This window comes from Leptodactylus fuscus, chromosome 1 (assembly GCF_031893055.1).
Source record: "Leptodactylus fuscus isolate aLepFus1 chromosome 1, aLepFus1.hap2, whole genome shotgun sequence".
Lineage (NCBI taxonomy): Eukaryota > Metazoa > Chordata > Amphibia > Anura > Leptodactylidae > Leptodactylus > Leptodactylus fuscus.
Genome location: NC_134265.1, coordinates 42794151 through 42807666, shown reverse-complemented (window position 1 = coordinate 42807666; position 13516 = coordinate 42794151). Strand labels below are relative to the sequence as shown.

At 39.6% G+C, this 13516-nt stretch overlaps 1 protein-coding gene across 1 annotated transcript in view; it reads right to left on the bottom strand.

Annotated features, from left to right (window-relative positions):
- Nucleotides 1–13516, bottom strand: part of SETBP1 (SET binding protein 1) — a 139414-nt gene that overhangs the window by 19962 nt on the left and 105936 nt on the right. The window contains exon 3 of the mRNA XM_075269763.1: nucleotides 7642–11053. Within this exon, the coding sequence (XP_075125864.1) occupies nucleotides 7642–11053 (3412 nt within the window). The remainder of the gene's footprint in view (nucleotides 1–7641; nucleotides 11054–13516) is intronic.

Here is a 13516-nt window from a genome sequence, read left to right as displayed (position 1 = left end):
TCCCCTTTCCATTCCACTTGCTGGGCTCTATGCACAGGAGTTGACCAATTACTGGTCTAAGCGGTTGTTGGTGAGGGACCAGTGACGTGACTCTGGTAAGTCTTCAGTTCCTTACCTGTGACCATGGATTGGTCATAGTGGTCATTTGAGCCTCTCCGCTTAAGGCTCAGCAAGCATAGGATGAAAAGGGACTGGGACTCTGCTACAAAATGCTGGGGACAGGTGAGCGAGTATGTCTTTTTTTGTTTTACAACTACTCAAGTCACCCTTAAGTTTTAGATAACTCCTGGACAACTCCAATATGCCAATGTGAATGGAACTGCAATAGTGAGGTATGAACATTACGCAATGTATGGAGCAGCCTGCTTCTTGTTCTGGACACTGTACAGATGCAGCAGCCTGGGTGCCAAGCCCAGAAATACAGTGTGTATTTCCCATAGCTGAACTTACTAGTCTATTGGTGAAGTCACTGCATACATACATTATATTTCTTTTCCTATACCAATTTTGAATTACATTTTGTATTATGCTGCAGAGCTGCACTCAGTATTCTGCTGGTGCAGTCACTGTGTACATACATTACATTACTTATCCTATACAGACCCTGAGTTACATCCTGTGTTATACTCCAGAGCTGCACTCACTATTCTGCTGGTACAGTCACTGTGTACATACATTACATTACTTATCCTATACAGACCCTGAGTTACATCCTGTATTATACTCCAGAGCTGCACTCACTATTCTGCTGGTGCAGTCACTGTGTACATACATTACATTACTTATCCTGTACTGATCCCGAGTTACATCCTGTATTATACTCCAGAGCTGTGCTCACTATTCTGCTGGTACAGTCACTGTGTACATACATTACATTACTTATCCTGTACTGATCCTGAGTTACATTCTGTATTATACTCCAGGTCTGCACTCACTATTCTGCTGGTACACTCACTGTGTACATACATTACATTACTTATCCTGTACTGATCCTGAGTTACATCCTGTATTATACTCCAGAGCTGCACTCACTATTCTGCTGGTACAGTCATTGTGTACATACATTACTTTACTTATCCTGTATTGATCCTGAGTTACATCCTGTATTATACTCCAGAGCTGCACTCACTATTCTGCTGGTACAGTCATTGTGTATATACATTACATTACTTATCCTGTACTGACCCCGAGTTACATCCTGTATTATACTCCAGAGCTGCACTCACTATTTTGCTGGTGAGTCAGTGTGTACTTACATAACATTAATGATTCTCTACTAATCCTGAGGTACATCCTGTATTATATTTCAGAGCTGAAGTCACTTCTACAGGCAGCCAAACTGAAATATTCCGAATTCTCTGTAAATTAGGTGTCTATACAGACTTCATAATCTAGAAATTATTTTTTTCCATGAGGTACTGTACAATATTTTGATCTAGGATACACAAATTGTCTCCTGCTTTATATAAGTCCTGTTGATGGTTTCCAATAACAGCTAGCAGAACAGTGAATACAGCTCTGGAGTATAACACTTCTAATACTCAGGAAATGTAGAATATTTTCTGTACAAAGGTGAACCTATGTCTTAGGCTATCTTGCTCCCCAGCATAACAAACCATAAAACTTGGATTTCATCAAACTATATGGGTAAATAGATTAACTAGTGGTCATAGAGTTCATTCACAAGAGAGTGGGACCCTCTTTTCACACGTTGCTACATACCCTATACAAGTGGAGTTTTAAGTTCTTCACTCCTCTGGCGAGACTTCTAAAACATTAAGCTGCGTAATGATTTAACAAATACCACCTCTACCTCGAGAGGTTTCTGCGAAGGCTGCCATTTTTTCACACCTGGCTGCTGTCAAAATATACAAATTAAAAAAAAAAAAATGTGTTGATCAGATCAGCTGTAATTTGTAGCCGATATTTGTTCTATTTATACATTATGTCTCGGAGGAGGACTGTTAACACCATTCACAAGGAAAAAAAATCCCTCCACCTTCCAAATTATCCAAGGCTTGTGACTAGGGACCAGTTTCCAGCTAGATTCTAAATCTATGCAGGAGAACTCTTTGATCGTAATTGCTATTCTCCCTTGACACCATGGATTGTCAACATGGGTTACACCAAACTGAGTTTATGCCAAATAATTGGAGCAGCCAGGACATACCTGCTTAGTTTCACTGAAGCAACATAGAGTATATTAATAGTATAGAACAGTAACAAATACCATATGATAAAAAAACAAAAATTAGGGCTGAGAAGGCCAAACCATCAGTGTTGCAAACCAATAGAGGGCGCTCACTGGAACATGCAAGCCTATCTTCCCTGATGTAATTAGGAAGACAGAATCTCAGTGAAATAGCCCAATAAAGGCTGCTCCCTTTAACATCATGCTCGACCTTCCAAGTGGCCTTTGTTTTGCAATGATGCTGGGATTATTACCAGGTACAGTCTCTCAACCGAGGACAGCCGTTTCCATGTTATTGCATCTCGTCAGCCCGGTGTAGAGAAGACTAACCTGGTAGAGGTGAGAGGCTTAGACAGGGTAAGGGGGGTATTGTCACTCCTTGGGGAGAGACCACCATATAGATGTGTGGAGACTTATTAAGCCTTTAGCACTGCACTTTGCAAGGGACTATGGGAAGAATATGCAAATCTGTCTTCCATGATGTAATTAGGAAGTCAGGTGCCTCAGTGTTGCAAACCAATAGAGGGCACTCACTGGAATGTGCAAGCGGTGGTCTCTCCGCCAAGGAGTGACAATACCCCCCTTACTCCTTTTTTTGTGAATTTGAGTCCAACTCCAGCTCCTTCATAATTGGGTGTCAGAAGTGGGAAAGTTCTCCCCCAATTGATTAAAAAGCCAGTGACTGATTTATTATTAAAGTAAATATGCCATAAGCTATACATCAAATTAATTTTACAATATTAATAATTGGATATCACAAATCATTTTATTTTGAAGCTGTGACAGTCATTTTTTCTCTAACTGCACCCAAAATTGGTCTCAACTTAAACCCCACACAGTCTTGTAAAATATCACTATTTGGCCTTTCCTATCATCAAGACATTACATGTCTCTATAATCTCTCACACTAAATTCGGAAACCATCAATTCCTTCCACCATTTTCCATTGGCTGACCTCTAGGCTGGCCTCTTTTCTGGTTTCTAATTATGAATTTCAAGAACAAAATGTAAAATATTCTTGTTTGAACATAGCAGACTTTATGCACTTCTTTAAGAGTATTTTATGCTACTGATCCTTAAATTTGCACTTTTTATTGTATTCTTCCATTCACTCCTACCATTTTCTTATCCTCTGAAACTCCGGAGGGAAGCGCTACTACGCAGGAGCGGGATTTGAAGACAAGAAGACGGAAGATGACACGGAACCAGAGGGCGTCACTACAAGAAGACAGAAGAGGTAGGCGTGCCCGAAGCGGACGTTGCACCGTGCAACCCCGCCCATGGTGCACGTTCAGGTACGATTAGCATATATGTTTTAATGCTTTTATTTAAAAACAGGACCGGGGTTTAATATAACATTTACGGTGCCTGAATAGCCTTTTTAAAGGCTATTCACGCATATGTGGGGCTCCATTAGCATAATTTTGCTGATAGAGCCCCTTTAAGATAGCTGGCCCACCAGTTAATATTAGGGCAATTGACAATAACCATCGGTTATGGATTGGACATGCTGAATTTCAACATGCTCAATACTTTACCCATGGGAGAGAAGTCCCTGTCAGTGGAGTCTGGCAGTGGATTATTCCCCTTACAGAAAACACAAGTACACTCAGTTTGACTAGGCTTGTACGTCTATGGAGAAGTCTGCAGGAAAAACTGTTGGTCACACATCTGTGATAAGTATATAGCTACCTTTAGGCTCTCATATGTACAGATTGCTCTTAAATCAATCTAATTTAGCAATTGGCACAATCCAAAGTCTAACCACGCAGTCTGAAAAGTCAGATTCAGCACTGCCGTGTGCAAATTAGTAATACCCATTAAAAAAAAATCAAATACTGAAGATAAATAGCTTTGACTTGGTCAGCTAAGACCACTGTAGTAAGATAAGGAAGGAAAAACTTGGCAAAGCTACGCACACCGTCCATTTCCTTGTCTGATTAATCTTTCATGTGGTCAACACTGAAAACATTGACGGGAAATAATGATTGAGTGCTGGAAAGCAAAGAGATCAAGCAGGATGATATTTATGAGCAAATAGGCTGGAAGATACAGTTATTATTATATCCAGATAAAAAATATGGTAACTTGTACTGAAAAAATAACCTACTAAGAAATGGAGTAAGACCTATGACAAATTATCAGGGCAGGTTACCATCATGGCCACCAGCGTAGATCCCTTAAGTACTGTAGCCAAATAAATAGAAAATCTACCCTAGGCCTGTGTACCATCATGCCAATTACCAGGTGGCTCACCCTATAGTTTTGGTGACTAGCCGTCCACCTGCTAATCTATGTCTCCATGTTGGACAAGCTCGCAAGTTGCAGATCGTGTCCACACTAGGTAGTTCAGTAGTCATGGGGAACAGTATCAAAAGGGTTTACTTACTCAGGGCTAAGAATACCCTCCTTTCACCACTAGTGGGTACATCACTTTGGTCCAGAAGCAGCAGATAATGGTGCCCTTTTAATAGACTATGACAATGCTACAAGTAGATATGCAGTGGACAGGTGGATACTTTTGGTCTTTGTAGACAATAAAGCTCTACTCTACATGGGCCACTCGTGCAATATCTAAAGCCAACACATCTTGCCACTAAAAGCCACCGAGCAAGATAGAAGAGATCAATAGATTGGCGACCAGATTAACAGATTTTCTTTCTACTGCCATTCGTTAAAATTTGAGAGCAATTGCATCATATCACTAGTCATCAATCTAACGAGTAAATGTTATAGCTGTGAATAATAATCTCCCTAGGGAATTGAAAAATATCCAAAAAGAAAAGTGCTGGCCAATCTATCCAATTGACTTTTGAGTAATAATATCTGACATAAGAAACTTGCAAGTGATAGTTGTTTGTTCTGGAGAGGTAGGATGCCAAAATAACTGTTGAATGGGTCATTGGTTGGTCTATTAGTTAGCAGCTCCCACTTCTTATGCAGGTTTATGGAAGGAAAAGCTGATCTTGAGATTACAAGTGACAAAGTCATTTGGTAAAGCCACAAAAGATCATCAATGCTAGAGGCATTACTCATCCCACCCAACAGAACGGATTTACTAACCTAAACAAATATCTATGGACTTTTTTTGAGCAACTTTTTGAAAACTATCTTAACCTGTACCAAAGGTATGAGTTTTTCAGAGAAGGCCTACTACCAGACATGAAACGTCAACTGAGCAGATCACAGTTTGGCCAAGCGTAGTATTTCCAGGGTCACAAAGACAGATATACAAAGCAGCTTAATGTATGTTTGTGGCTTGGGAATGAGAACACTGAGGTTTCCGAGGTGGTCATCAATGTGAAAAACAGGAAACAAAAATAAATTGAGCAACTACATTGTTAATAGGCCTTAGATCTGAGCTACGAGCACTGTTTCAACCATCAAACTTGACTAATTTAAAAGAGGACCTTTGACAACCTCCAATTCCAGCTCTTAACATCCTTTCAATGGCTGCGGCATCAGTAATTCAGGCACTGTGGGAATATTTTTCTTAAGACCCCCACACAACGTTCCTGAGCAATAAGTGCAGTTAATCTTGGTCCCTGATAAGTCAATTAGGCTCTGTACTGTCAGGTGGTGGTCTTAGGCTGAAGCAGGCAAGGGGTCCAGAATCTGTGCTTTCTGATACTGTCCAATTAGAGGTTGGCATGGTCAAAGTTCTGAATCCTATCCTCTTACTTGCCCCTGTCTGAGACTACTTATACGAGTTTACCTACAAAGATATATTGGGATCAAATTCTCTAACAATGTATGGGAATTCACACCTTCAATTGGTGAGACATCATAGCTGGATGGGTCTACGAGTCAAGGTAAGATTTAATTCATTAAGTCATCATGACTTAATGAGCTAGATATTCAGTTTACTGGAGGGGAGAACTTCTCATTTTCACTGTATTCCATTTAATATATGGATACAAATTGCAAATTTCTTCCACCTTCAGTAACTTCAATCCAAGAACATGGGGCGGCAGAACATTATTCAAGTCCCCAGCTCATTGTTGAACACCAAAGTCCATTTAATTACAGTTTCATTTCTACTGTAGTTTTTAATTAAGAGAACATTTTTCCAATAGAAGCCGAGTAATATCTTTACAAAGAGCCATCACACAAGTTGCAATCAGAAAACCAATGAACATTTTAATTGAGCTGACTTTTTTCCCGAAAACATTAAACGACTTAAATTAAACATGCCCCTCGCTTTAATTATACTGAAATATAATTATGCCCTAAAAGAAAATGTATACATTATTTTAACTATCCTTTACCAAGGAACCTCACTACTGTGTAACTTGTAGGGCATTATACTTGGTTTTCAGCACTTCCTCGGCTATTCCTGCCCCCCCCCCCCCCAACCACGTGTTCCTACTGACCAACAAGAACATTGATAACAAGGTGGTTGCCAGCTGTGCCAAGGGAGTTGGTGTACTGTGTTGCTCTCCCTGCTAGATGGAGCAGTATACCCTTGTTAGCTGCACGATGATATAGGCACAGGTAGTACTTCTTCCCTGTCTCTCCCTGTATATTATGCAAACTAATAATATGGCCTCTATCTTGCCCTGTAAATTATGTCCTGTAAATGATATAGGCACAAATACGGTCACATGTAAATGAGGAAAGCATACATTGCACCGACTTCTTGTCTTGCCCTGTAAATCATGTAGGCACAGATAGTACTGTCTCCTTTGTGTAAATCACATAAACCAATAGCACTTCCAACCTGTTGCAGCTTGTAAATTATGTAGACTCTTCATCCTAACCTGTAATTGATGTTGGTACCAACTATATTGTTTGTAGATATAAATAGTACTGAGACCAGTAAATGATATAGGCACAGATAGTACTTGCTTTCTGACCATCATTGTAATATAGGAAGGGCATATAGTACAGTTTGACTGATTTCAGGGCTCAGGACAAGGCAGTCTATGGGCTATGTTTACTACCAAAAAATATTGGTGCCTTGAAGAAACCAAATAATACTGTTTGGACTAATAAGCATACATAGCTCACCCAAAGACATAAGATAGATTAACCTATGCAGCCCATACCAAAATGGTTTTCAATTAAAACAAGCTTTAGAAGGTCTTGCCCATTGGCTAAGTTTGGTATTGCTGCAAATACTCAATCAACATCAATGAAGATAAGCTGCAATACCAAAAAAAAATAATAATAATTTCATAAAAAGGAGGCAGACTTATTTTTTCAAGTTTTTGAAAACCCTTTAACTACAATTTCAAATGTAGAGTTAGAACCTCTTCGGTGTACGGCCAATATTCGAGCCATGCTCTACCTGCATGCACTAGATATACTCCACATATCAGCAATTTTAATGGATTGCCTATATTTATGGATTCCATTTAAAATGCAAGTCTAATCTATTAGAATATACCATATTTGTTAACGAGAGAAGCATTCTGGGTAAAATTAACAGAAAAAGGAGACACTCTTACCTGATCCAGAATGATCAAAAGCACTTCTGTCCTTCTTGTTCATTCGAAACGACTGAAGGTCTTTCTCTCTGTAGGACCCAAAACCTTCAAATGTCCTTCTTTTATTGCCATTCATGTCCCCATCTCTTTTGTCACTGGATGAGCTCATTTCCACAAACAAGTCCGAAGAATCTGATCTGCCACCGCAGTCATTTCCAGAATATCGTTTCAGACAGCTATCAGACTCATTGGTTAAGTCACTTTTGTCTTTTGACTGAGTCAAGTGTTGACCATCTGAAAGGGACAAAGAAGAAAGTGTGTCCACCTCGAAAGAACTCTTTGGACCTCTTTGTCCAGTTTCACAATGCTGGTGCTTCGGCCTTTCTTTGTGTTTACTTTTTTCGCTCACTGTGAAAAGGTCCTTGCTAGAGGAGCTGAGCTTCTCATTTGCCACATGGCTTGAAAAGCTTGTGGACTTGCCTGAAAAGAGACCACTGAAATCACTGTGTCCTCCAAGGATGCGGTCATCCTTATGCTTGTGCTTATGTTTGTGTTTCCTTTTGTGAAGGCGGTTGCTTGAAAGTCCAGTGGCTCCAGTTTTGGAAGGAGCCATGTCACCCAAGCCCATACCCACTGAAGTAGGCAGGTGAACTCCATGTTTTGTTTTATGCTTGGTGACAGCAGACATCTTCATATGAGAGGATGTATGAAACTGTGGTGGTGGAACAGAGGGCCTCATAAATGGAGAAGTTGCCCCAAGCGTGTGAGACAGATACAAAGGAGCTGGATACTGACCATAATAACCAAGGTTCATCATAGGCATTGATGTGTAAGGCATTCCATATGGTGCATAGTAACTTCCACTGGGAATAGGGTATCCAAACCCTTGCAAAAAAGGCACCTTTGTCATGGTGTCATTGGTTTTGGCAGGTCTACCACGCTTTTTCTTTGATTTCAAGTCAGAGGTCCGGCGAAGGTAGAGCAATGGGTCATACTGGATATATGGCACTGGGTAATAGTGATCAAAATTAATCCTGAAAATACTGGGATAAGGGTTTTCATGGTAAAATGTATAACTTCTGTGGGAAATTCTAAAGACTTGAAACTTGTTAATAAGGTCTTCAAGATCTGCAAGAAATTGAAGATTGTCCCTGTTCGGTAACCCTTTTCTCTTTCTCTTGTGCTTTGGCTTTTTAACACTTTCATGGGCGAGGAAGTTATCGACAATGAGATGTTTCTGCCGGTGACCATGCTTGTTCTTTGTGCTGGTATCAGATGGAGTAACCTCTGGATTATCCAGAGTACAAAAATCAAAGGAGTACCTTCTACGAGACTCTGAGCTCTTCTCAGCTTGATCAGAAGTGCTGTTGTTGTCCGTACCGATACCACTGTCACTAGGGATTGTTTCTTCACTGTGAGACTCACTTACTGGCGACAGTGTGACTTCTTTTAAGGAACTAATCTCACACAGGTGGGAAGGCGAGTGAGCCATTAATCTAGGCGGAGATAACTTCCAGGAACTTCCGTGAATTCCTTTTGGTGTTTTTGTTGGAAGAGCACTGATTGGCTGAAGATTTGGCATAGTTTTTAGATCTGAAAATATTGTATCAGTGCTGGCAGGACTAAGGTTTCCATTAGAACCTAAGAGCTGAGTTGTAAAACTGTGAATAGCTGCTGGTGAAGATGCCACAAATGACTGCAAATTGGAAGGCACTGTTGGGTTTTCGGGCTGGCTAGAAACAGGCCTGGTCTGTTTAATGGCTGTTCTACGTTCACTTGGTTGGGGAACTTGCTCTGCTCTTGGCTTCCTTCCCCTTTTCTTGCCTATATAAATGGTTCCTCTCTTGCTAACATTAATCTGCTTGCCTAATCTAGCATCAAGAGTTGTGGTTACAGTCGCTATTGCATTTGTCTGCGACTGAGATTTAGATTTCAAGGCCATGCTGTTTGAGCAAGACAAGATTTGGTTTAAGATATTCTTTCTTTTGAGCGTTTTCATTTTATTGATGGTTCTTATTGTCTTCTTATCCAACATTCCGAGCTTACCAACTTTTTTGTGAAATTCTATCTCACCAATGGATTTTTCCATTGAAGGCGTCATCTGGACCAGTTCGGCAAGACTGTGTCTCCCCTTTCTTTTCTTCATACCAGGGAATTCTCGGTTAATGGGACTTACTGGACTGGTTGATGTTCCTTCATGGATTGTCTCCACAGTAAGTAAAGGTTGTTTCTTTGGTCTACCCCTTTTCTTCTTCACTGGTGTTATCACTGTAAGGCTATCTGTATTTGTGTAAAGAGGGCTTGAGGGAGTTATTGGGTAAGCAGATGGAGGATCTACTACGATTTTTTCAGAGAGGGAAGCAGAATTTTCATGAGTGTTTACCTTAGGTTTACAATAGGCCCATCTTTTCTTTACGAATTTAGGATGTTGTATTTCTGACACTTTAGACCGAGCATTATCAGAAACGGGTTTTGACACAGGTGGAGGTGAAGACTTTTGAAGACGGGTCATGCTGTTCACAAATGTTTTTCCTATACTTCCAGTGACTTCCGCTATCTTTGATGGCAGCTCATGAGCAGTGACTCGAGTTTGCTTGATTACTTTGTTGTCCTTCTTGTTAGCTTGGGTTTGTGAATTGTTCTGATTGCCGATTTCATTAATTACTAGCCGACCCGGAGGTTGGTCTGAGTCAGGTGACTTTTTGTCCATAGCTTGCTTCAAAGAGGTTTTTTTCTTACGTTTATTAACTGGTGGATCCACTGGTGTAGATTTCATTGGAAGCATGTGGCTTGAATCACCCTCACTATTCGTTCCAGAGGTCAATTCTTGCTGTTGGCTGGCTGGCGAATTCTCATTATCCTTCTTATTTTCCACAGTATCGTGACTTTTGGGTTCAAGTGCTTTTGGACTGCTTTTTGCCCTGTCTGTCTCTGCCACCTGTATGGTTTGACTCGACTCTTTTTTGCCAGATTTCTTTTTCGTATTACCAAACGGCTGTTCAGGTGGTTCAGATGAGCCACCTTTTTGGTCCTCTGACTTAGACAGCTCCTGACTCTCGTTGTTGTTAGAAGCGGATTGAGCATTGCTGCTGCCACCATTTGGTGATGAAGCTGAACTGCTTGTAATTTCCTTGGAAGCAGAGTTTTGACTCCAAGAACTCCCCATGCTGGATTTCTTAGACTGAGTTTTGACAAACTGAGAAGCCGTTTCTGGGTTTGGACTCTTGGTGACATTTGATGGGTCTTTTTTGCCAGTCTCTGCATTCAGAAATCCACTCTGCGCTGAAGGGCCAGAGTCTGATTTTGGTGACCAGTCAAGATGATTCTGGTTGCTTTTCTGCTGGTGCTTTGGTTTTAAGGTGTTACTGGTGATGTCTGGAGGAACGCTGGAGTTGTAATGAAGGCCCGAATGTTTTTGAAACTTCTCATGCACCTATAAGAGAAAAAAAGCTCATTAGTAATGCTGTAAAATAGTCGTCAACAGTATACATGCCATATATGCATTTGTATGCAAAGGAGGTTACAATATACATTAGCAGAAGCAATATGCCTTTATTGCTATCATTTACTACTATGTATCTGATTATTTGCTTTGCTTAAAATTCTGAGAGACACGATAGGAAGTTGGGACCAATCACGGGAACAAAAAAAAAAATAAAAAATAAGATTTACGGATGTTCGACAGACTCTCTATCCAATAACCGCATGAATCCCGGCCTCTAACCTTACAATCTTTTACGGTTAAGACTTTAATTTCAGAATCATCTTCCACTTTCTGAAGGAAACATTGTCATATTTAGCACTTAGTAACAGATTACGACAGATAAAAATCCCAGCAGGTCACGAGCGGCTTGCTCATATTACATGCCACCCGAGACACGACCAAGTTCTTCTCAGTTCTAAGTCTACTTACAGATTTATAGGCACTGCTGAAAAGTAATTATTGCTGTCTAATTAAGGAAGATGAGTATTAATCACACAGATTTAACCTATTATATACTGCGGCAATTAATCTCTAGGACGCTTCTAACACAGATTTTAATACGTCCTTATATTTTGTACTCGTAAAACGTAAAAGTCATTTGGCGGATCAGTTAATTTACTCAAGTTATGAAGCCGGGTAGGGCAAAGCAGCTACAGATTTATAATCTTGGTAGAAAATCTTCCTCAGTCCTGACTACAGTGAATGGTGTCCCGTAACCAGAGGAATTCGCAAAATTTTTTAACACTTTGCTATCATTATATATGATAAAACTGGACTCATGTAAGGTTAGACCAGAAGCCAAAGTCATGAATGGTGTTGCTGTCATGAAATAAAGTTTAACTAGCCCCCGATGTGCCCAAAAAGTGTGGTATGAGGAAGCAGAATAGGAAAACAGGAAAAAGTGCTTCCTGCTGGATCCATTATAAAGGGAAACTATTGAGTGGTGAACCAGTGCGGCCACCATTGGCATCATGTAGAGCAGGGGTAGGGAACGTACGGCTCTCCAGCTGTTGCAAGACTACAACTCCCAGCATGCATACTGGCTCTTCTGTTCTGGGAACTCCCATGGAAGTGAATGGAGCATGCTGGGAGTTGTAGTTTCACAGCAGCTGGAGAGCCAAAGGTTCCCTACCCCTGATGTAAAGTCTACCCAGTCTTTAGACCATGTATACATCCGTAACCTCAGAAATATTATATAATGGAATATTTATGGTGAGAATTTTATAATATGGCATCATAGAACAGATATAAGGCGACTAAGATCTATGACCACCAAAATACCTTCTGAAACCCCAATGTGTTGTTCTTGGGGCAGTTACTGAATATACCCTTTTTGTGCAATTTTACTGCCATGAAAATAAACTATTAATCTGTATGCAAATGAGTTATTAGCTGCACTCGGCACATGTGAGCAACAGTTTTCAGCCAACATAATTGCACAAAGATAGTTACCAACCACAGAGGAAAATCGGTCCTGCGGCATAGGTATACATGGTCACACCTAGGGTGCACCAAACAGCTGATTTGCATAAGGGGTTGAAGAGATTATAGTATTATAGTGGTGGTAGACTTCCTTTAAAACAGGAAGAAAAAAAATAAATGAATAATAAATTATATACTATTATGTACTATATGTATGTGTGTGTGTAATATATATATATATATATATATATATATATATATATATATATATATATATATATATACACACACACACACACCAACACATATACATACGCACATATGGATTTGCTAGAATCTTCTAGATTTCTTTACGAATCAAAGCTAATTCTTCAACGCCCTCTCTTTAAATCATTTGCAGATCCATCTGTGTTAATAGCTCCGCCAGTGTAATTCCCTATTAAGAGGCTTTATCTGGAGAGATAAGCAGCTGGCTCTCATGTCACTAATTGCTGTCTGCTGTGATTTTAAAACATCTGCACCATTGTGCCCTTCATTTTCATATTCTAATCATCCTAAAAGTTGAAAAATAGTGCATCATTGATGGCTTCTGTGGGTTAATTACAGCACACTATCCGGCTACAGAGAATTTTAAAAGGCAAGCAGAAACTCAATCAGCAAGTTTGTTCATGATGCAGGAAAAAAAAAAAAATGCTGGGATAAAAAAAAAAAAAAAAATCTAGATAAAAAAAAAAAAATCAATGCAAACCCAAAAATAAATAAATGCAAACCCAAAAACCAAAATATGTAATGAAAAAATAACAACCCTAGAACAAAATTAATATATATATATATATATATATATATATAATAAATATATATCTCAACGCAAGCCTAAAAGCTAGAAAAAAATAAAATAAAGTCTAAAAAAAGGCTAAATAAAAAAAAAAAAAAAAAAAAAATCCACAACAAGAATATTGCAAATAGGCTTTCAATATAAACATACAAGTA